The sequence below is a fragment of the Rattus norvegicus genome, chromosome 18 (genome assembly GCF_036323735.1).
Source record: "Rattus norvegicus strain BN/NHsdMcwi chromosome 18, GRCr8, whole genome shotgun sequence".
Lineage (NCBI taxonomy): Eukaryota > Metazoa > Chordata > Mammalia > Rodentia > Muridae > Rattus > Rattus norvegicus.
The window spans coordinates 71,024,364-71,050,049 of record NC_086036.1 but is presented as its reverse complement, the minus strand read 5'-3'; the positions used below and the strand labels follow the sequence as shown (position 1 = coordinate 71,050,049).

Sequence of the window (25,686 nt, the reverse complement as noted above, 5' to 3'; positions counted from 1 at the left end):
CCACAGTTTCTGATTAGACTCTAGAAGTGTTCTGACTCCCAGAAGGTCATGGTCACTGCTCATGCCCAAGTTCTCACTACCAGAAGACAGAATTCAGTGCCCCTTGCTTAACATGCTTAATGGAAACCCCATATTTAAAAGGCAAAGTGACAAAAGAAATTATAGTTAATATTCCTGTTTTTTTCTCAGCACCCTAGAATCTAGCACTGTAAAACTTACAGTAACTCAAAATAAATTGTCCTTACAACAAAGTATCTCAACGCACAACACCCTTGATTACTCATTGTTTCTGACTCGACTGAAACAGTATTAAACAATTATATCCTAAAGCCAATTTAAATGAAAGGAAAATAGGTCTTTTCTTCACACGTCTCATAAACTGTCAGTCCATCAGAAAACTTAAGTAGAACTTAACTTTGTGTCGTTGCTAGCAATGAATTCAAATTCTCAGTTACTAAAACTTCTAAGTCTGGTTTCAACAGAAGTGACATCTGAGGCTGGGAGCTTGAAATGTGACCCAAAGGCTCCGAGGTTGGAGGTGGGGGAGCTTCCAGATGTGAGAGGCACAAGGCTTGGTGAACTGTGTCCACCCATAAAAAGACGCTGTCACCTCACATTAAGTGAGAACGTTTGTATAATACAAGGCCCCGCAATCGCAATCAGACAAATATACTTATCGAGAGAGATGTTTTCATGGAAAGGATCTGAGAATTGTATATAAGCCAAATCGTCCTTATTGTCAACCCTCTTACTGTGATGAGCAGTTGTAAGTACATGAGTAAAGGCAAGCAGGGACGCACAACTGAGATGCTGAATTCGGTCCTGGATAGCAAGCTCTGTGAGTGCCATCAAACAGAGACTGCCCAGAAAGGCAAAAAGACTCAACCAAACCCCTCTAGTAGGAGACGCTTAAAGTACCCACTGTGTGAGCGGAGGAAGACTGAGTCCAGATGCGCGGTTTCAGAATCCCCAAGGCATCCGGGAAGAAGAGGGGTCCACATATTTGTGCGCTTCTCTCAAGCACAGAGCTAGAACTTGTGGGAATCACTGGTAGGCAGGCTTAGCATTTTCTAAACCCAGCAGCAGAACCCATCCTCCCCGATGAGGAGCAGCCCAGATGCTCTCTCGGAGTTCTGCAGAACTCTGACACTGGGAAGAAATGTCAGTGACATGCCTGTGCACCATCAGTCCTCACAGCAGCGTTTTCTTCAGACTGAGTTGACCTCCTCCTGAACGCATGCCCTTACGCTCTCTAGGAACTAAACTATACAGGAAGCGCTCTGCATAACCCAGAGCCACTGGGTTCTGTGCGTGTCTCTGACTGCTCTATTCAGACTTCGGATCCATCTGTCCTTTTGTACGGTGTCATTCTGTAAAACGAACAAACACCTCTACCACTGGGGCTACGCTACACTTGAGCATGTGCCATTGCTATGGCATGACAGGGTGACCAGGACCTTCTCTTACACAAGCATCTCATCCTCAGGTCTGCCCTAAATAGAGACCTGCACTGTTCTACATTGCAGGGCTGGGGCTCAGAACTGGTGGAGAGAAGGGAGGCCTGAACTCTACTGGCAGGGCCTAGCAGGCCCAGAGGCCCAGGGCAGTACATCTGGTAACCAGTCTGAATGAGACAAGACGTGGAAACTCTTGGAGAACAGTCAAAACTGTTTCGAAAAACTAGAAAGCATTCCGGTCCCACAGTAACTCCTCAAGTACCAACCTGGGCCGGCCAGGCCTGGCAGTTCATTACAGACACACAATAAGCCTGCATCAGCCTTGGGGAGGCTTGGAGATGGAAATCAAGATACCCTTTAGAGGCTGAACATCTAAACACTACTTGAGAAGAAAGCCAAGTGTCTGAGGAACAGAGCGGTCGGCAAGGAGAAGGTGTGCAGTGAAGGAAGTGGAAATAGACGCAGAATCGCATTCCAGATTAGACATGGAGACAGGGTTAGCTGTCAGAGCTCAGGCTGAGGAAGCGGCTCTGCTCTGTGGTGACTCTCCCTCTCTGCCTGCTCGCCCGCTCGCCCACTTTGGTCTTGCCTCTCTCTCATCCTTCCCACAGTCCCTCCTTGGTGTTCCTCCCTTCCCTTCTTTTGTCTGTCTTCTCAGTGGACCTGGTATTTCTCTCCTGTCTGCTCCAGCGGGCAGGACGTGTAACCCAATGGCAACTGGCATTGCTGTCACAAATGGCAGAGGGTAGGGCACTGCTGCCAATGATATTAGAGAGGGTTAGCAATCTGTGAGGTGCTATAAACTGTAGGATGGATGAATAATGACAATGATAATAATAAAAAATAATGAATAAGATCAAGTATTCACTTTAGGGGGCTTGCAGGGTGATAGGATGGATTCAGTGCATGCAAAGAGAAACAGAATATAGTGAGATGGTTATTGTTAAGTTCAGCTTGGCTAAGGGGCAACGCTCTGCCGAAACACTAGGTGTTGCTGTAAAGGTATCTGTAGATATGCTGGACATGTAAGATCTGCTGACTTCAAGAAAGTAGTTTGTCTACAATGTAAACTAGGTTCATCCAGCCAATCATTATGTCTCCCAAGGAAGAAGGAGTTCTGCTTCCAGACTACAGGAAGCGCCTGCCTATGGATCTGGGACACAGGACTGCAGTGTCAGTGCCTACCTGAATGCTAGCCTGTTAACCTGCCTTACAAATACCCCAGCTTTGTCAATCACAGAGCCACCAACTACAGCCATCTCTTTCCTAATATCCTCTCCCCCTCTTTCAGTGCTGGGGAGAGCCCTGTCAAATGGTACACTTACTAGTAAGGAGCCAGGTCAACTATCTGACAACTTGGGGTTCAATGATCGACAGCAGCTTTCCCTACTCTGCACAATTAGACAAGCTCTGTCTCCAGAGCCACCAGGTATCATCACTTACCAAGCCAGTAGCTTTTGGTTGGGTAAATTCTTTGTTTTGGAGACTGGGTCTCACAGTGTCGCTAGCTGTCTGGTCCTGAACTTCTGAGTCTATGACCACAGCCTCCTGAGCACTGCAATTACACCTGGCTTGTTTGGGAAATTCTCATAGGCTAGGAGTTGAAGCTTAGTTTATTCTGCTTTTACTCCCCCACCAAAGTATCTACAGCATACTATCGGCACGAGTCTGGAAGACCTTTACTACAAAAGTCAGCCAACGAGAGCCACATGGCTTTCCTTTCCTCACAAAGTGCTTTCACTTAGACATCATGTACAGTTCAGTTTCTGATGTTCCTTCCTCTGCGAGGGTCAACTGCGATCCAGATGTTTTCCATTTTGTGTTTAAGGTTGTCATGGAGTTTTTCCTTCTCCTTTAAAACACTTGGCAGTGAAGACACTGCCTTAAAGCATCTTCTCCAGCTACAGTATACAGAGGCACAAGTCATTGCTGACTTACAGGAAATGTGCGCTAAGACATACAAGCAGCCATGCTGTACTGCCCTCTGTACGATGCAGTCATCGGCAGCTGCTGATCCTCCCTGACAGGGAGATGCTCCACCAGTCTCTTTACCCTCCTACCATTGCTGTTTGCACTTGCTTATAACTCGGTGCAACCTGGCTTTGTAAAAGCCAGTTTATGTCTGCAGTAAAAGAGTAATGACCATAGAGTCTAAACAAATCATTTCTACCACCCTAGAGAGTCAAGACTGCTCAACGGAGTCCACTGGGTGGAGCCCAGAGGGCTCTCGGGTGTGCTGCACACCAAGAAAAGGACCCCTTTCCATGCCAGTCAAAGAAAGCACTGTAACAAATGCCAGTCAAAGAACGATCCAGAAGGGAACGGAGTTCAGGGTATACACCAGTGTCTGTGCTGGTGAAAAGCTGCCTCTCCTCCCGGAAACAGAAACTTCTCAAGAAGACAGACATTTTTAAGAAAACAAATGCAAGCCATTACCGGATTGATTGCTTGGTAGTATCTTAAATATGACATGTCACCTTTATCATTCCCTGTGTGTCCCATTAAAGCATGCAGTCACCAGGGGCACACGGCATGCAGCATGCAGTAAATGGGCAGCAGAGGTTAATGACCTGGAGGCATAGGATCTGAGAATGTGAGAGCAAGTTAGAGACAAGAGCTCCTCTCCACTGTCACTGGGGGCCGAGAGGCAACGCTGACGTGCAGAACGGGGAGAGCGGGGGGAATACAATCTGTCCGACAAATAAACACATCTCCGCAAGTGGCGGCAGGTGTAACTGAAAGACAAAGGCGAAAGGAGAGAAACAGGAGAGAGATGTTTTTCTTTGAAAAAACAAGTCATCCTCTCTATCCTCAAAGCTTTCTGTATCCTCACTACATGATTGTGGGGTGGATGGGAGGGAGGGTGGGGCTGTTGTTAAAAAATCATGGACAAGAAACAAACGACTAGAGTAAAAATGGGCTACGATCTGAACAAACACCTCACCAAGGATACACACAGACGGACGGTAAATAGGTACCCAGACAGTTCTCTGCACTGCATGGTGTTAGAGGGCCGAGTTCAAACCCGGGAGTACTACAGACTTAGTGGAATAACCATATCCAACAATGACATGGCATGTGGGCAAGGACAGAGGGCAGCAGAAACTCTCACTCTGCTTGAACAACTCCACAGAAGGCAGAGGAGCAGTCTCTGACAGCACTACCCATTGTGGACCTTGAAATGTGCCCAAAGGCATGGAGAACACAGCCGCACACGGGATCGTGCACACGCATGCTTATGGCACTTTTATTCATAAGGGATCTTTCCACAGGCAACTGGGTACCAGACAGAAATGGGCCACACTGAAGTCACAGGAGAACTCAAGTGCATGTTACTAGGGAAAAGCGAATTCGTAAGTATATGCTATGGTTTCAGGCAACTGTAGTCTACAAAAAGATCATGGTTGTGAGGGGCTATAGGGAAGGCGATGTAAAAAAGGAAAGCAGCAAGAATTCATCATGAATACTGTTCATTACACATGTGCCCAAATCCACATAGTCTTAGCCCTGTACAAGCTTTGGTGCGTGTCAGCACAGGTCATGTGTTGATCGAATGCTCCACTCTGGAAAAGCATGTAGACATCAGGGAAGACTGAGGAGGACAGGAGGTATATGAGAATCCTCTCTATATTCTGTTTAATTTTTCTGTAATCCTAAAATTTCTCTTTAAAAAATAAAGAGAGGGAGACAAGTCTTAACATATTATAGTGTCGTTAGTGAGCCACATCAGATCAGCCTTGGTAGAGTAAGGAGACAGGAGACAGCTCCTCTTCACAGTGACAAGTGCAGTTCTGAGACTGACAACATTACATCATGACAGATGAAGGGGACAAGGGACTAAGACTCAGGACTCTCGGAATGCCAGGTCTAGTGTGGCCACAGGCTGGGTATTTGGTCTCTATAATACTTGGTTCCATAAACAATATAGACCATCCCCATCCCCAAAAATCCACCCCCCCAAAACCCCAAAACAAAACAAAAGAGGGAAAAAAAACCTTTTAAAGTTCTACAATCTTTTGAGGTAATATAACAAAAAACAAAATAGGAGGAATAATAAAAACCATTATTGTCAGAATAATTTTACTGGTGGCACATTGTAGGCCACTAAAACACAAGTTTAGGGGCTGGAAAGATGGCTCAATGGTTAAGATCACCGATTGCTCTTCCAGAGGCTCTTGGTTCAATTCCCAGCACCCACATGACAGCTCACAACTGTCTGTTACTCCAGTTCCAAGGGATCTGACTCCCTCTTCTGGACTCTGCAGGCATTGCATGCACGTGATCAATGCAGACAAAACAGATCTAACAATGCAGACAAAATGATGACTTAACACACCTAGATTGAGTCTCTGAGAACCATCTTAAAGAACTACACCCCAAAGTAGATAAAATTACTTTAAAGTATGTCAAACCTCAAATAAACTAATAAACCAGAAGGTTTGAAAAGAACAAACTTAAGTACTTGAACAAACCACTCCTCCCTTAACAACGAACCCACCATCAACTAGGCAGCCAAATACTGTGTGTGAGGTATTATGTGCCACCCTTCTACATGTGTGTAACTGTGCTGTCTGTATGCCAGCCCTTTACATGTGTGTAACTGTGCTGTCTGTATGCCAGCCCTCTACATGTGTGTAACTGTGCTGTCTGTATGCCAGCCCTTTACATGTGTGTAGCTGTGCTGTCTGTATGCCAGCCCTTTACATGTGTATAACTGTGCTGTCTGTATGCCAGCCCTTCACATGTGTGTAACTGTGCTGTCTGTATGCCAGCCCTTTACATGTGTAACTGAGCTGGCTATGAAGAGAGGATGGTGGGTTGGGGGCTAAATTATAGAGCCCTGCTGCTACACTGCCAGAAGAAAGGACACGTTAGATAACAAGAAAGCTCCATGAGCAGGAACATGCTAATATATCCAAGGTAAGGCAGTTTAGAAGTCGCCTAACGTAGTGTAAGATCTTATTAAAAACCCCAAAACTCAAGAAAGAATAAAAACTCAAGAAAATATAAATATAACTTGCTATCATTTAAGGAAGCGATGGCAGCTGACATCACCACCAAGATCAGGACAGGGGAACCTCATGTGTCTCTGCAGAGACCACAGTAGAGCCACATCTCCTCCTGAGGGGACACAGATCCAAATGGTTCAGTATCTTCTAAATTTGGGAGCCATAAAGAGGCAAACACCAAGGGGCTGTTCTGATTATAGAACCAAAGGGAGGCCTGGTAACTCCACGTGGCTCTGGTGCTCGACCCCATACTGTGGGGCAAGGAGAATTCTTTTTTTAATTTAGAATTATGTATTTATTTACATACATTGTATGAATATGGATGGATGGATATTGTATGAGTGTTTTGCCTGCATGTATGTATGTGCACCCATATGTGTGCCTGGGGCTCCTGCAAGTCACACGAGGGTATTAGGTCCCCTGGAACTAGAGTTACCAGTTACCAGTATGTGCTGGGACTCAAACCCAGGTCTTCTCCAAGAAGAGTAAATGCTCTGGACCACTGAGTCATCTCTCCAGCTTGTCTCAAAAACAAAACAAAACAAAACAAAACACAGCTTTGGGGTTTTTGTTGTTGTTTTGAGAAAACATTGTGGACAAAGGAAAAACATGCATACGGAACAATATATATTTTTGAAATCAGTGTTAAATTTCTTTTTGCCTGCCTGCCTCCCTCCATCCCTCCCTTCCTTCCATTTTTTGAGACAGTCTCTCCACACCGTCCTAGCTGTCCCAGAACAAACTGTATAGATCAGGCTTCTCTAGCCTTAGAGATCTGCCCACCTCTGCCTTCCAAGTACAGGGATTAGTGTGGGTCACCATGGTTGGCAGTGTTAAATTTCTCACTTTGAGAATGTTGTTATTTTTAAGAAACATATACAGCAAGCCAAGACTCACACAGGCTCAACCAGACAAAATCCCTGCATGGAAAACAGGAAATGGGGACAAAGTCCCACCCCTCACCAAGCAGATATTTGCAAGTGACACCTGCTGGGAAAGGGGAGGTTTCTCAAATGCTTGTCACTGAGTAAACCAACCTCACTGCAGGGCAGGCCCCATGCCCAGGAGAGGCCAGCCAATACAGAATGGATTCCGAGTTTTGTGGGTGGGCTTTATGTTTCATCAAGCATTTCAAAATGAGAGAGATACAAAATAATGAAAAACAGTCATTAAATCTTAATGTGTGTAAAATCTGGGAAAATGTGAATGGTAATTATTTGTATAATTTTTGCAATGTTTTATGAGTCCAATTCCAAGATAAAACGTTTAAAAAATAAAATGAACACTAAGACATCAAATGAATGTATTTTTTTAATTAAAAAAAGAAAACAGAACTAGCATCTATCACTCGCTGAGTGCCAGGTGTTCCAGATTATAGAGTTTCTATCTAGAGCCATGACATGTCATTCTGACTGCTATGGAAGGATGGGAAACCAGAAAACCATGGCGTGGGAAATGAGCAAACGTAGTCTGGAGTCAGCCATAAAAAAATGAGGCCCTACTGCTGCTCAGGACGCCCTCTCATAACAAGAGGTCTCCTCATGCCTTTTTACACGAGCATGGCCGGGTTATGCAATGCAGTTCTGACATGTCACTTGACATCCTGCACTTCTAAAATGTTCTGACCTAGAACAACAAACACTCAAGCCTACAAACCATGCCAAAAAGCAGGCAAAAAAGGAAGGCTGAAGAGAACTCCACAGTGAAGTCTCCTCGTGATAGATTTTACTGTACTTTGACAATAAAATTGCAATGTGTTTTCGGAGGGGCTTTTTTTGCAGTCATTTTCTTACTTACTTGCATGTTTAAAGAACATTACAGGAAAATGACATTACCTTAGAACACTCACAGCATTTTGTCTCCCCTCCCCCTTAGTTTCCTCCCTTTCTTCCCTTCTTCTTCCGTTCCTGTATTTTCTCTCCCCCTTCCTCCGAGAAGGCTTAACACATCCACTAACACATGTAAAATATTTTGACAAAGACATTATGAGAAGAGAAAATAACATGCCAATGTTCTTGATGAACAGCTGCAAAAATCCCCAATAAAACACCAGCAGTGAATTTAACAGCATCCTAAGTGCTAGCCATCATGACAAAATCTCTGGAATGCAAGGATGGCTCGATATGCAAATCAACAACAAGCTACATTGCATCTAAGAGCGGAAGGACAAACGCATACAGTTTCGTTGCCTGATTACATGTGGACAAGGTATCAAAAATATTCTCGTAAGACTGAACTCTTGCAGGCCAGGAGTTTAGAGGGAATGGAGTGTCCACCAACGCAATAAAGGGACCCCTCTGCTAACAATACACTCAGAGGAAAACCCAAGTCTAGCAAAAGGAAGGACGCCCAATCTCAGCATCTCTACTCAACCGAGTGTTAGAAGTCCTTGCCAAAGCAACTCGGGAAGAGACAAAAATAAATAATAGATACATTTCTATTCTATTCTAGCGTCTAAATATACCACACCTAAGCATGCCGTGGTTTCTCTTCATATAAATGCTCTTGACATTTACTATCACTTCAACCACCACCACCACCACCACCACCACACTCCATGGAAGACTGTTAATAGACATACACCATGAGTGTGCCTGAGACATCCTACTAATGTAAAAACAAAGGAAGAAGCTGCCACGGGAGACTGGGGTTCTGCCAGACCGCCACAAGAGACAACACGGCTGTCTCTCAGCAGTTAAAGATGAATATGAAAATATGAATCAAGTAATTGAAATATATATACTACGCATAAAAATCTTGGGATTCATAATAAGACGAAACAAACATGGGAGATTCCAAATGAAAATATATTGGTTTCTTTTAGTGGTAAGAAAGGAATTGGCATCTGTTTCTGAAAATTAAATAGTGAATATTAAAAGAAAAATATTAAGCACCAATCTTAGCTATCCAACTAAGCAGTGCTGTTGGGGAATTCTACCTTAGAAATTAAGTGTTCAATATTACAACCAAGGAACTCACGCGACAGCCAGAAACAACCAGTTCAAAGGTCACTAAGTAGATGAGGCAGTTACATGAAAGAATGAAGGTAAAATCTAAAATGAAGTGTTTTATCATCGTGTGTACACTGATAAATCTCACCATGTAATCAATATGTATTTCCAGTATGACAAAACAGGAACCCTTGCTACCTTCTTTGCGAAAACTTGTATCTGATTACCTGTCTTCTGAGTAGCATACCCGTGTGAACTGTCAGTTCACTGGAGATTAAGGAGAAGGAGCAAACGGGACGTAAGAAGCAAGCACACAAATCTAGAATCTGGAATCTGTAACATGGCCAGTTTGCTAACTACTCAAGAGATGCAAGTTAAAGCAGGCAGCTGAGCTTAGGAAGCAGTGCTTCTTCTGCAAGCACAGTGACCTCTCTCTTAATTTCTTCTTACGGGGGGTAGCTCTGACTTTCATCTCAGTGCTGGAGCAGTACAGACCAGAGGATCCACGGGCAAGTGGCCAGCCAGCCTTGTGTAACCACTGAGACCTGTGAAGTCCCCGTGAGAGAACCTGTCTCAAAAGAGGAGGAAAAGAAGGGAAAAAAGCAAGGACAGGCAGAAGGCAGAAAGCAAGGAACGGAAGGGGCACTGTACTAGATTACAAAGCAATGGCCTCCTTTTAAAACAGCTGGACAGTGAACATCTGTAGTTCATCTATCTATCTAAGCCACAAAATGTGGCGGGAGTACCATATGAGGATCTTGTTCTAGACTAACCAAAATGAAGAGTGTTTGGATAATCAAGTATGAAGTGGACATGAATTTGCTATCAGATGACACTAACGAACTATTGCCAGTATTCTTAGGACAAATGAACTAAATAATAAAATTGGAATGGGTGTGTTCATCTGATCAGGTAGCGAACATTTCCCTGTAAAAGTAAGGACTTAGACAAAATGTAAAGGACACACAGAGCTTAGGAAGGAGCTAACACACAGAGGGAACACACAGAGCCCACAGGGAAGGAAACATTGCAGGAGGGGGCAGGTGGGATCTCAGCACGGAGTACATCAGGGGAGGGGTTTCAGGAAGAGCTCTACCTTTGAAGTGATCGGTGTGCTTGTGGTCTGCTTCTGCAGAGGGAGAATTCACAGCAGACCCAGGGAAGTCTATGGGGTAAGGGGAAGGCTGAGACAGTGGGCGGCAGAGAAGAGATGATCTGAGATATGTTTATTGACAAGGCTCAGAAATGAAGTGGACATGGTCCAAGGGAACGGAACCAAGTCTGGGTTTCTGGACTACATGAAAGGGACTGTCATTTATTTTACTGAGACAGGAATGAGAAAGCATGGTCAAGAAAGACCAGGAAAGAGTAGTTTCCATTTTTAATTTGAAGTGAACCTGAGAAAACTCAAGACATTATCCAGTGTCTGACTGACCACAGATGCTATAGAGCCCTAGAGAGGTATGTTCCTGAGTTACTGTTCTGATGGTGGGAGTGGCTATGGTCACCCCAGAAAGTAGGGAAAGAAGATGGGTTGGGGGTATATGCTGGTTATCTTGAAACAAGCTAGAGTCATCTGAAAGAAGGGATCCTCAACTGAGAAAATGCCTCCATAAGATCCAGCTGTAGGCATTTTCTTAATTAGTGATTGATGGGGAGGGCCAGCCCACTGTGGGTGGGGCCATCGCTGGGCTGGTGGTCCTGGTTCTATAAGAAAGCAGGCTGAGCAAGCTATGAGGAACAAGCCAGTAAGCAGCACCCTCCATGGCCTCGGCATCAGCTCCTGCGTCCAGGTTCCTGCCCTGTGTGAGTTCCAGTTCTGACTTCCTTCAGTGATGGACTGTGATGTAGTTATTTGGACTGAACCAAATAAACCCTTTCCCCTGAACTGTTTTTGTTATGGTTCGTCACAACAGTGGTAACCATAACGAGCATGGGGGCTGCTCTGATTTCCTCAGGTCCCCTTGAAGTGTGTGAAATTCTAACGGCCACAGAAACAGTGTTAAGAAGCTGTATCTTTGGAAAGTAACTGGAATTAGATGAAGTCATCAGGGTACAGCCTCATAAACAAGATTAATGTCCCTGTAAGAGTCTCGAGAACTGGTTTCTTTGGATGTAAGGGCACAGAGGAAAAAACCACTACCTAAAACCCAGGAAGGAGTTCCTCACACGACAGTGAATCCACTCTCCCCTTGGCCCTGGACTTCCCAGAATTCAAAAGTATGAGAAACACATTCTGTCGTTTATCCACTCCATGGCATTTTGTTACAGCAACTCAAATTAAGACGGGATGACCAGAACACTAACACTTGCTATCACCGTAATATTACTTCAAATGTGTTTTTAGGGGCTGGAGGGATGGCTCAACCCTTCAGAGCATATTGATGCTCTTCCTGAGGACAGGGGTTTGATTCCCAGGACTTACACCATGGCCGATAACCACCTATAACTCAGTTCCAGGGGCTCTGACCCCATCTTCTGGCCTCCGCAGGCACCAGACCCATACATGGTGAGCAGCCAAAACACTCACATGCATAAAAATAAAATTAAAAAATCTACTTTTAAGATTTATTTGTTTCAATACTGGGGATTAAAAAGCTGTCATAAGCACTAAGAGTAAATCATACCCCAGTCCAATCACATTAAATTTAGAGAAAGGAGGATGAACTACTACAGAATTTTGAGTGGCCAAAGATGGTAAGGGAGATAAGGAGTAAAACCAGCCCATTTTAAACAAAGGAGCAGATCTGGAGGTGGCTCAGGAGTGGAGTGTGTGCTGCTCCTGTAAGGCCCCAGGTTCACCCCGCACCTACGTCAGGTCATTCAGGACTGCCTGTCACGCTGAGTCAGGGACTCAGAGGCTTCTGTCCTCAGCAGGCCACAGCACCCATCTGAACACCTCCACACCTAAATACATCCTTACAGGAAGCCCTACTGTCTGCCTTAGAACAGTTAAGCGCAGCTTCTCCAAGGACAGGACTAAGCTCTATCAGCGGTCTGTCAGTCTGGACATAGTCTGGAATGAGGGTGGAGCTAAGAGGCGGGGCCTAGGAGGAGCTGGGTAGCTCATTTAGGGCGACACTCTTCCAAGAGATTATGGATGTTTTCACACAAGTAAGAGTGAGCGGGACCTCGGCCAGCGAGCGCTCTAACTTCATGCCTGGAGAAGTGATGCCTCGCTCCTGCTTGCATTCAGCTAGGGTGCTGTTGTCAAGTACTTTCCAGAGGCTAGCCCAGCTCCTGCTTGCATCCAGTTAGGGTGCTGTTGTTAAGTACTTTCCAGAGGCTAGCCCAGCGAAACTGTCTGAAAACTGCTAGCTAAAATGACACCTTTCTCATAAAGGTTTGGGGATGCGGGGTGAGGAAGGAAGGAGAGAGGGAGGATTGGTTGTTCTGAGGAAAGTTTATCAAACATAACTAAGATAGTAAGAAGGGAAACCTACCACATGGAAGTCCCTAGTGACTAACTGTATTCTTGCTAATAATGAAAGTAGTGTTCATTAAAATACAACTTGAATGTCAGTCACTGAGATATGTTTAGCCCCACTGATTTGCTCACGGATATTAGTTAAAATACCTTGTTAGATTTTCACGAGAGATTTCCGCAAACCAAAAAACTTATAAAATAGCCCAAACACACACTTTATAGTACTTTACTCAGTTCACAGCCAAGCAAACAAAACCCAGAAAATCTGGGATGAAGGTCAAGTGTCCGCAGCAGAGGAAGAGCACCTTGAATCATCTAAGTCCTTGGCAGTACAGGCCATTTTTCCTGGAGCTGAACTCCTGCTAGCATGAACCATTCTGAGACTGTTCAGTATGGAGGACTGGCCCAAGAACAGGCCATGTCCTGATGCACCAATCAGGAGCCAGCTAAAGGGATGAGGTAACCCCATACCCGCCTGCCGGCCCCAGCAAGTAAGAAATCCTCAGAATAAAGAGCATCCCCTAAACTGTCAGCAATACTAACACCGCTTGTGCAAACTTCATCTCAATTGCTAAAGAAACTCAAAGCAAGTCAGCCCTAAGTTTATAGTATCGTGTTGTTAACTAAACCTGACTATTACTGATTTATTTAATAACATTTTGTGTTAATTAAAAGATTTCCATTGGGCTGGAGAGATGGCTCCGTGGTTAAGAGCACCGACTGCTCTTCCAGAGGTCCTGAGTTCAAATCCCAGCAACCACATGGTGGCTCCCAACCATCTGTAATGAGATCTGCTGCCCTCTTCTGTTGTGTCTGAAGACAGTTCCAGTGTACTCATATACATTAAATAAATAAATCTTTAAAAAAATTAAAAAATAAAAGATTTCCATTAAGTACTTTTATCCTATTTTAAGCCACTTATTTCAGAAGTAAACACAGCAATAAAAATCTTAAACCAACATTTGTATAAACTAAAAAAAAAAAAATAGAAAAATTTAGACAGTGATTTTTGTCAAGTTACTAGCTTACTGATGTGAAAACTTGTTACATTAGACACAAACCTGGGAGTAGATGAGGAATTAGCCATGGGATGTCTTAAATTTGTTTCTAAGAATGTGAAAATTTCAACTTGTATTTAAGATCAGTTTCACTTACAAAACTACACACACACACACACACACACACACACACACACACACAAATATACACATGCGCACATACACACAGAGAGAGAGAGAGAGAGAGAGAAATTTTCTCATACTACCAATGCAGATCAGACATTTGAAAATAAATTTAAAAAATGTATAGTCCATAAGTGTCATATGCCAGGTGCCTAAAAATATTGACTGAGCAGGAGGAACTTCACTAAACACACCATTGTCTGTTGTTTTCAAGATACTCCGATCTGTATTGACAGGTGTGAATAATGACATCAGTTTATGGCCAGCACTTCTTTCCACACGGTGTGTGTGCAAAAAGATCTTGTGACTTTAGACAAACTATTTTATTTTTTTTTCCTTTTCTTTTTTTTTCGGAGCTGGGGACCGAACCCAGGGCCTTGCGCTCGCTAGGCAAGCGCTCTACCACTGAGCTAAATCCCCAACCCCTCGACAAACTATTTTAAAAGAAATGCCACAACACCATTACAGACGTTTGCTCTGCAACTGCCAATATGGCCTTACAGCACATGAAGCTGGCTGGGTTCCCAGCAATGGAGTTGCTGTATGTCTTGAGGCCGCGCTTCAATGTGCTCATAGCATGTTACTGTGTGCTCTTCTCATGGTCTTCTATGTAAGTCTAAACCTGTACCAAAGCATTCATTCACCGCACACTCCCTTCCAACACTTGGTTCAGATGAAGGGAACTTCACAGAGAGAAACTGACTAAAGCATATTTCTTGATTACTTTGTTTACAATTTAACTTTTAAAAAGTCGTTTCAATGTCACTGTGATCCTCTCCTTGTATCAGAGGAGGTGTGGACTCCCATAGAAGCCAAACTGGATTCAGTAGGGCTGGGGTGGAAGGGAAACAAGACGACGCCCATGCTCCTTACTGAAGTAGTTATCCAGCAAACAGCTCTGGCTGACGTTTGAAAGCTTTTACCTTTTCGAATCATCTGGAGGAATCAGACACATCTTAATAAACTCTGCTCACTGAGAAACATTAGCACTGACTGTGGACTTGGTTCAGAAGTCACACTACAGACCACACTTATCTATCTACACTGCATGTCTGGGGTAGAAACACTCTGAACGCAACGGAAAGACTGTGCTTACAGGGAAAGTGGCACAACCCGGATGCAAAGCATTTTATGGCTATCAAAAAGCTCGCTCGCTTTTAAAGTTATTGCATTTTACAAACTCCCTCTTGGCAAAAGGATTTATAGCTACTGTAAAATTCTTTCCAAAACTTAAGTTTTGATTCTTCACCATATGTGCTACAAGTATTGGCTCAGTGACGTGATAACAGGGCGCCATGAAACAAGAGCAGCTCTCTGAGCCTCCTTAGGTATTTGTGTCACATCCTTCTGACGGGCTAGAAAATATAGTCAAAATAAAATACTGTCTAATTAGGAGTTGAAAATCTACTAGGGTCACTAAAAATCAGAGGGAGAGAGAGAGGGAAAAAAAAGAGAGAGAGAAACGACACTAACGACTTATCAGTGGAAGACCATGTCAGAGTCATGTTAAAACTGTGGTCATGGATGTACACCCAAGTATTCACATCCCTGACCCTGTGGCCCATACGGGTACTGTGACACACACTCGCTGAGTGTGTTAATGTGCGGGCAAGGATTATGGGCCCTGCCAGTTACAAGAACAAGGTCATCATGGAAACAAAGCTCACTGGGGTGGGGGTGGGGGAGGGAAGGAAGGGGGAGGGGGAGAGACAGACAGACAGACAAACAGACTGACTGACTGACTGGTTCTCCCCAGGTCAACATCTTGGTCTGGTTAATGGTTGCGAGAACCCTACTGCCACAGTGACGGCCCTGTACATTACGATGAGTTTGTAAGGTTCCCTGGAGTGGCCTGCTCCACCCTGCCCTGCATGGCCCCTGATGACCTCAGGCACAGCTCTGAGCTCTCCCCTTAGGTGCTGTACTGCTGTGCCTTTCTACCACAGTCAAGCATAAGCTCTTTGAGGACAGACTCAACTTTTAATTTTTGTTGCCCCAGTACCTGGCCCAGTGCTTGGCAATGAGAGCATGCTGTTCATTGATTTACAGGAAACAACTGGCAAAGCCCAGCACTCCGCACTCCGTCATCCCCGAGTTAGCTTGCTTATGGGAGTTTCACGTATCACAATTGCCTTTATATTATCCTGACAAGCACTGCACAGGGTGGATTATGATTTGGAGTCATAACCATAAACATAAAATTACCTCCTTCCTCAGCACCGAGCAAAGGCTCATAAATCAGTGACAATAGAAACCCACGCAGTGATTTCTCTCTAAGGTCTTAACTTCTTTTTAAAACAAAACACAACACCAAACACATGATATCTGCGCTTTGCAGCAGTGCAGAGGGTTTGCTCATTTTAGCCACCCCTGGCACACAGCGAAGCTGGCCATTTCCTCCTGGCGAGGAGACATGGTCAGTGAATCTCACAGCTGGCCAACACCAACTAACTGCTGGCTGTGACTAGGCCCATTCTGTGACTTATTTTGGACTCTCTGGCATGAAATTTGCGGTATTTCCCACAAATTTAAAACTGAGGTACATTATAATAGTCCACATACCCTTTAAATATGAAAGTTCGAAGTGTAGTTCTAGAAAATGGGCAAGATGGTGGAAAAGAGGTCCTGAGGGGAGGGAGACTGAGTGTAGACAGGAATGCAAGGCCAGGCGTTTGCTGGGGACCTATCACAGAGGAGAAAGAGAGTCTAAGGAAGACCTAGGTCAGACAGTGGAGACTCAAGTCACCATCTCCCACTGTGATGAAGTTACCAGCTTTCGGCTTCTTCCTTCTCATCCTCACATTGCCATGATCCATGAGAACAATTAACCAATAGTTACCCAGCAGTTAGAAGTAGGCGAAGATTCAAAATATAAACATCCTAAACACAAATGACAAGACAACTTCTGCCCCTATTATTTGTCAAAGGGATGGTGAGTCTGGGACAGTACAAGCTGCATCAGGAAATCAGGGAAAACCGCAGGTCGTGAGGAGTTAAGGATCAGGAGAAAAATCAAAGTGTATGCTAGTTTTAACTGTTTAAAAGATACTAGAAGTATGTCACATATCGGTAGAAATACACTGGCAAGATACACAGCAAAATGACTGGAAAGTGAAACATATAAAGAATGTCTGCAGGTCTCACAGAGAAGGCTCAGAGAAGCTGCTGTCTGGGCGTGGGGACCGGAACTGACCTTCAGCACGAAGGACCCCTTAGCAGGTGCTCAACAGCATTGGTCACTGCTGAATCAAGTTGCAAGCCCAGACCCCTAAAATGGCGTCCACAAAAAGACAAGGCTGAGTGTGGGTGAGTCTGTGGAGTAACTGGAACGCTCATGGATGCAAACGGGAATCGAAATGCTGCAGCCACTTTGCAAATGCATCGAGCAGTTTCATACAAAGTTATAGCAATTGCCACTCAACTAACACACACCACTCCTAGTATTTACTCAAGAGAGATGGGAACTTAGGTTCCCACAGAAATCTCTACACAAATATTTATGGCAACTCCATACACAATTGCTTACACATGGAAACAACCCAACTGTCCCTTCAGTGGGTGAATGCATAAACAACAGGGCCATATAACAGAATACTGCTCGGTACTAAAGGAGGGCTACACACAGGGACGGGCTACCACTGACTTCTCAGACTCTCTATACAGCTCCATTTACAACACTGGCAGAGGGAGGCCCAGGCAGAAAGTGGCATGAGATGGCAGAAAGGTCTAAGACAAAGTACACAAGGGCTACCTAGAGATTTGTCTTTATGTTGATGGTGGTGGCAAACATTAGTTCATGATTTTATCTACTGCTCAGTTATACACGGAAGAGGAAAATGGTTTTCTTATAGATAAAATAAATTGTAATCATCCTTAAGAATTAGAAAGAGGGGGGTTGGGGATTTAGCTCAATGGTAGAGTGCTTGCCTAGTAAGCGCAAGGCCCTGGGTTCGGTTCTCAGCTCCGAAAAAAAAGAAAAAAAAAAAAGGATTAGAAACAGGAATGGAGACATCTTGTGGTTAGGACCATGTATTGTTCTTACAGAGGACCTGAGTCGCATTCCCAGCACCCACATCAGGTGGCTTAGAGCAAACTGCTAATTCTAGCTTCAAGAGACCTTTGGCCTTTGTGGTACCTGCACTCACAAATGTACGTGTGATTAAAAATAAGTAGTTAAAATATTAAAAAGGAATTAGATAGAACGGTTGTCTGTGGCAGGGCTATCCTCTGCTAGCTGAGCACACTGCTGTGTCTGGGCAGGGAGAAACTCAGGACAAAGAGCATATGCTCGTCCATTTGCCTTTAAAGAAAACCTTTAGTACCACGCCCTCTAATGTCTACAAACTTCTCACATCTCGGACTTCCTTCCTCCCAGACCATTCTCACTGCTCTCAAACAGAGCTGAGTGCTGTAACGACAGAACTTCCCCAGCTTCCCACCAAAGGGAACGACGCTGACGTAAGGAGCAGGGAAATCGTGCACACCCTGGTGAGTACAGCGGTTCATTCACAGCATCTGCACAGCCAAACAAACAAGAGGCTTAGTAGACAAGAATTATTTCTCAGGGTCTTAATGGGAGTCACAGGAAACAGTCAATGAGGCACTAAATATTTAATTCAAACACTCACTATACTTCGTTTGGCAGTCTGAAATAGATGACTTGTAATTAATAAAGATTTTCTCCAGAAGAATCCATACTCTACCCCCTAATAGATAATATTCTGCAGACAGATACAAGACTAAATAACAAAACCAGGCAGAAAAGCCCAATAATCTATACGGAAACAAGAGACCAAAGTTTGTATCTCACAAATATATTTTAAAATGAATGTAGAGTTTAATCAAATGAACACTATCTTTAAAAAAACACAGATATCACAAATATACTAAAGAACACTGTTTTTCTAAGAATGATATCCACAGACTGACCTTAGTGAGGCATCTTACAAGAAGTGTTCTATTTTCCACTTGTCTGTCCATCTGTCTGAGAAAACACACATGCAGACATGCGCAGACATACACACGCGCACACACACACACACACACACACACACACACACAGAGACACACGCACGCACACACACACAGAGACACAGACACAGAGACACACCGAACCCTTACTTCAAATGAAATTGGAGTTAAACAGCAATCTGGACAACAGAAGAAAGGCCTAACAGAGTTGCCTGGGAGAGCCCTAACTATCCCCATAGTCACCAATAAAGAAAACCAGAGGTTTGCAGAAGAGAGGACAAACCCAAGCTTTAAAACCACTGTTTCTGAATGAGCACACCAGATAAACATGCACCAGGCCAGCTCTGTGACCCTCAGGTCAGGAGGGGCCCCTCTTTACTTTTACCCACTTTTCCTGGGGTCCAAGTCCTCCTAGTTCTTTCACAGAATTGGCAGAATAGGAGGCAGTTGTGTGCATGTGTGTGTGTGTGCGTGTGTGTGTGTGTGTGTGTGTGTGTGTGTGCATGCACATGATGGTGGTCATAGTGAACACTATCCCACATTGTTTAGCATGAAAGCTAATTTTCTACAAAATCTTCTTGCAAAAGATAAAATCTTAAGACATTATATGAATTAAAGATCCAAACACGGCAAAATGCACGGACTGGTTACAGCCTGTGGCTTATCTCAGACTCAGCACAACCCCGGGAATGAAAACTTTGCAGCTTTACCTCACTCAGAAACCACCGGGAGTAACATCTTGATTCACTCAAAAAGTACTCACTCAGAGTGACTCTGCAGCAGCTCTGTGCGTATACAGGAGTAGAGAGCCAATCAGGATGGACGCTGTTTTAGGGTCACTGTGCTCGTCTGTCAGGTCACACACACTGCTTACTTATGGATTTTACTCCAATGTGACCCCGAGGGCCTTGAATTGCTCATGAAGACACTGAGACCCTGGTCTCTGGGTTTCTAGTGAGATGAATGCACTCGGCGGGGCACGGCTATTTATTGTCCTCTGACGATGCACGGCTGGTCCAAGACGATGGCTCGATGGCCACTGCTACAGGGACGGCCACATGCTTACGGGAGCTCTTTGAAGTGGCTACAGCTTACCCAGTGCCTTGTTTCACCTTTCAGTCTTTGTCTCTCCTCTCTTCCCGGTGCCTTGATCTGCAATGCCATTGGAATCTTAAGAAGGAAGACGAGGCCTCAGATGACGGTCTCATTTAGTTATTCACTACAAGAGTTTGAGTATGAGGAAACTGTGATAGGCAGGATGTTCCCTACCCAATCAGGGTTGTGTCCTAATGTCAAAGACAAAACAAAACAAACAAACAAAAAAACCAAAAACAAAAACATGAGGATATGCTGCAAATCAACTGGAGTTAACAGGGATTGGAGTGTCGTTTAGTGGCAAAGTACTTGCCTGGCCTGCATAACACCTAAGATTCCACTCCCAGCACTTCAAAACAAAACAAACAAACAAAAAAGAGAGGTAGGGATAGCAAATGTAATTCAGACTGCAGAACAGGCTGAAGCAAGATGGTTGTCTGCAGGAGTCTGGTGCACTTCCCTCTACAGCGGTGCCAGTACAAAGACAAAAGCAACACCCCTTCCCGGCGTGCTTGAAGCACAGCTACAGCGTAGTAACCATGTGGCAGGAGTGCAGCAGAGCGCAGAGACCATGGAGGCCTTAAAAACACACGGACAAGGCACTTGGCACCTCCGTTCCACCTCTTGAGATCAAGCCTCCAAGAGGGCTTTGCTCAAGTGTGGAAGGACAGAAAGGAAACCATGAGGTTCGGAAGGCTGAGCGGTTCTTTCGGGCCTGGCGCCCAGTTTGGAAACTTCAGTGCTTGGGGAACAGAGCCACAGAGCCTGACTATCTGATGTCTTATGACACGCCTGGGAGGCTACCTCCAATAGCTCAAGTGGTCCAGACCTGTGAGCCACCTAGACCCACCTTTCTGCAGCCACGGGGGGCGTACTGGTGGTCCGCTCTGAGAGGGACAGCCCTCAAAGCCCCTCACCTGCCAGGTTGACACTTAAGGCAAGGATGGCCTCAGCCCTACATTCTCTCAACAACCTGAACGAGCTTGAAGCAGCTTCTTCTCAGAGCCTCCCAGTAAGAACCCAGAGAACATTTGGACCTCGGCCTTGTAAAGTCTGGGACAGAGAAAACAACTGAGCTAAACTCCATTCTGTCCTCAGAACGGAGATAGAAACTGTCCTAACCAAGCTGATGGGGCTGAGTATCCAGATGTAGCTGCAAATGGAAACCAGTCAGCACAGGCTCTCCAGGGCAGAACCTCCTCCTCAAGGAACTTCTACCTGGAAAGAAATGGCAGTCTTCCTTATTTAAGGTACTGTGCTTTTCTTCATGGACAGATGGCTCTAACCCTGATGATGCTAGCCGAAGTCCTTTAAGCATGTAATAGTGTCATCACCACCAGCTAAAAACAATAGAGCTGGACCTGGGCATGGGGACACACTCCTTTAATCCCAGCAGTTGTGGAGGCAGAGGCAGGTGGATCTAGCTCTGTGAGTTCAAGGCCAGCATAGTCTATACAGCAAGTTCCAGCTGCAGCTACGTAATAGAGAGATCTGCCTTTAAAAAAACAAACAAACAAAAACAACAACAAAAAAGAGACAAAAAAACTAAAAAACCATGCACACACACACACACACACAAACAGAGCTAAAGAAAATATCCTTTCTAGATGGGAAAATTTTTTTAATAAAGATTTAGTGCGAGCACTTAGAAAGCCTTCCGGAAAGTCTATTTTCACTTAAAGACAGGTGCATAATACTTCAAAGAGTATTTAGTCTAAGGCCAAATTTTAAGAACTTCTTTTTAAAATGACATGTGATCATGCTGCCACGCATGTTTGGACCAGTCAGGGTCAGAAGTTACTTATGGGATACCATAAGGCCAATTAGTAGACAGCTTCAAAACAGAAGCAGTGGTGAAGAAGGGAAGAGAGACCGTTTCAAGCAAGTGAAAGAAAAACGTACTTGTTGCTGGGAAGACACGGAAACATTGGAATCATCGCCCACGCTCATCTCTCCATAAGTGCACTATGAAGCTGACAGTCCGTGTAAAGCGGTGTGCAGCGCAGAGCGGCGTGTAGCGTGTGGAGCAGCAGACTAGAGTCATTACTCCTTACAATCTTATAATGAAGGAAATCACCAAGCAACAACTGTTTAAAGAAACCCAATCTTCAACTTCTAAGTGTATCAGGAACATAAAACTTATATAAAACACTACCTGTGGGGCTGGGAATGTAGTCTGGTTGGCAGTGTTTGCATGGAACCACATGATGTCCCTGTGGGTTCTACGCATTTGTAATTGCAGCGCTCAGGGGATGGAGGCAGGAATACCATAGTTCAGCCACCCTCCTCTGTCCAGTGAGCTTGAGAGCAGCCTGAGTTACACTGTTAAAAGAATGTATCTGAAACATCCCTCAGTAGGGAAATATGCTTGCTGCCAAGCCTGCAAATTTTAGTTCAATCCCTAAGTCTCACACTGTAGGAGGAGAGAAGTCACTCCCAGTTGTCACATGTGTGTTGTGTCACACAATTAAATGTGTTAAAAAAAATCATAAACACCATAATATTTAACCATGTTTTCCTTTATGTCTTATTGACATCTCAAGGATCACTCTGAATTGTCTAGAAAGTAAAACTGTAATTTAAACCCTTTGGAGGCTGGGGATGTGGCCCATGGAGAGCCCCGGCTTGGCCTGCTGAAGGTCAGCGCACTAGAACTCCCAAGGGGGAGGAGGACAGGGTCTGAGGAAGAGAGCAAATGAGACTTCAAAACCCACTAGGAAGGACAGGCAGTGGTTGCTTTCCTGCCAGTGTGGTCTGTGAATACACTGAACATATGTGACAAAGCACGCGGACAGCCATTTTCAGTCACGCTACTGGTATTCAGAAGCACTAAGTTTCATCGATTGCGTCCCAGCCTAAGTAAACCAGTATGTGGAAGAAGAAACTCTGGAACAACAACTCAGAGAGAAAGAGAGGCCAGGGTATATGCTAAATGCAAGCCTTTTAACCCATCAGTGGAGGTAGATTAGTAGAATATGGAGTGACTGCCCCTAGAGGCGCCTGCTGTCCTGGGCATGAGAGCCCTAACCCCAAAGTAGGAGATCGATACAGCATGCACAACAGTACGTGGGACGGGTTAGACGAGACAGGCATTCTCTCTGTGAATATGCCTCACTCAGCCCAGCAACCTGAAGGATTAGTGGTCGCTCATCCTCAACTTGCTCTTCTCTCGGACTGTGCCCTTCTCTCCTGCTCCTGGCTGAAGCATTTATACCCCTCCGCCCTGAGAGCAGGGCACCGAGCTCTTCCTCCTTACAAAAAGGAACTGTCTTAGAGCCTCTCTTCTGGCATTTTTCTCTTAATAAAATCTTCGGTTAAACTTGGGACCACCACGTTTACACACGGAGCATGAATGAGTCATATCCTGTGGAACTTGCCTATAAAACTCTTCATCTAATATAGACTAGCTTTTACTTAAAACCATGATTAATTGAACAGAAAATTATGTAGAGTAACATATACCATGGGAGCTCGTGGGAGCTGGGAACATTGTTCAGCGCAAAGCACTTGCCTGGCATGTAGAGGAGCTGGACGCTGGACTTCATCCCCCGCACAAGAGTCAAGGGGCTTGGAACTAGTAAGGACCTGCTGGGAGCTGGCTTATCGAGCTTCCCGCTGGTCTGTATTTTCTACAATATACGTATATGGTTCTGCTGTCTATGAACTGCTGGTTTGGAGCAAACATTTACTCTAAAATTATCATTTTATGGCTTGCATTGTTGTGGGTACTTGGAATACAAACAGAGAGCAAAGTGACAACCAATGACCTCCTGGAGTCTACCTGGGAAGAGGCCAATGAGAAATAGCCAGTGTGAAGTCTGGCACTCTACCCACCCCATAACTATTTGTTTTGGTTTCTTGTATATCCTTCCAAAGTTTCTGCATGTACAGACAAATGACTATATTTCTCCCCATATATACACTAAACAGACACAGATAGACAGAGACAGACAGACAGACAGACAGACAGACACACACACACACACACACACACACACACACACACACACACACACACACACTGTTCTCTACCTTGGTGTTTTGTTTGTGGAGGCCTGGGGCTGACAGTCTTTTCCATTTCTCTCCTTATTCACTGTGACAGGATCTTCCAACTGAACCTGGACTTCATTATTTCAACCAGCCCAGCTGGCCTTTAGCTCTGGAGAATTCTGCCATCTCAGAGCTGGAATTACAGTGAGCCCCACATCTAGTGGCATTTATGTGGACGCAGTGGGAGTCTGAACTCCAGTCCTCAGCATCCGCTAAGCCATGTCTCCAGCCACCCATGTCTCACCGTTTCCACATAATGATCCCGTCCCCAACCCTCTTCTCCCCAATGGCACTCCACCTCTCAGTACACTGCCCTGAGCAAACGTGCACTGAGAGAGCTGCAAAGCCTGAAGCCTATGCTTTTGCAGACAGATGAGCACACCACCACCACCACAGCCGGAGAACCCAGAAACAGGTCTGCCTAATGTGACGGGAAATTGCATTTTTTTTTCCTATGTAGAGGAAACTGTGTCTTTAAAAATCGGCTCTTCTCAGCACACCAGCACACAGCCTCTAGGCAAACCAGGCCGTACCCAGGTTCAGGGTACTCACAGGCAGCTGTGGAACTGGGCTGGACTTGGCTAATCAGGTATTTGCTTTTTGACTTCTGAGACAGTACTGAGCGTGACCAGTTCTCTGAAGTCTAACCCACGGCCTGGTGCGCCGCTGCATCAAAGGAAATGCTTGCTGGAAAGAGTGAGATCCCAAAGCTCTTTTCCTTGGCAGCTGTGGTGCGATAGCACCACCAAGGGGAGCTCTGCTGCAGCACCTTATCCAACTTCCTCCCGAGAGGACACCAGGCGGCGGTGGACAGGGAATTAATCCGGCACAGTGAACGGCTGTACTAGGCTTCCAAGCATTCTCCGTGAGCTGAGCCAGCGGAGGGCGCCCTGCCTGAATGAGCATCCAGCCAGCCCTGGCCTGGCCTCCTCAGGTACGTGGTTACTGCACTGCCTGTAATCAAGGCACCTTGGTGCAGGGAGCCTTTCCTTCTCAGAGGAAACAAACACAGGCAAAAGTGTATGGCAAATATGAATCAAGGGGAGAAAAATGCAAAGACTATGAGGTAGAAACAATGCTGTCAGATACTGGTGGAAGTTGCAGGAAAGCAAAGAGCTCCTGCCATTCCTGGGACCCTGCCGCTTGGGAACCTGGCTGCAGTACTATGAGATGCTCACGCTCCAATGGCGAGGTCACCCAGAGAACTGAGGTGTTCCAGTCAACCCTGCAACGGGCCCCTGGCAGAGAGCTGATCGAACCAGTCCACTTGTGCAAGAGACTTCAAGTGCAATGCCATCCAGCCGAGCAATCAATCCCCTGCACTGAGAGGGATCACGACAAGCCCATGTTTTAGGCCACTGTGTAGGCAGGGGGTCCGGGACACAGTAACAGACAACACATGTCTGGCCAGACCAGGGCAAGATGGACAGTAAACTTAAGAACATTTGCCATGCATGGCTCTGTAAGAGCCCACGAGTTCCCCAGAGATTAAAAACGGACTATATATAGCCCCTCTCTATTCCAACTCCCTGATAACTATTTTCT

At 45.1% G+C, this 25,686-nt stretch overlaps 1 protein-coding gene across 13 annotated transcripts in view; it reads right to left on the bottom strand.

The window, feature by feature from the left end:
• The window catches only part of Dym (dymeclin), a 296,172-nt gene that overhangs the window by 125,957 nt on the left and 144,529 nt on the right, over positions 1-25,686 (bottom strand). For 6 of the 13 annotated variants that reach the window (XM_063277161.1, XM_063277162.1, XM_017600877.3 and 3 more), the window contains one exon: positions 4,028-4,192. The exons of the other annotated variants lie outside the window; for them this stretch is intronic. In XM_063277161.1, the coding sequence (XP_063133231.1) occupies positions 4,028-4,192 (165 nt within the window). The remainder of the gene's footprint in view (positions 1-4,027; positions 4,193-25,686) is intronic. 13 annotated transcript variants of the gene reach the window in all.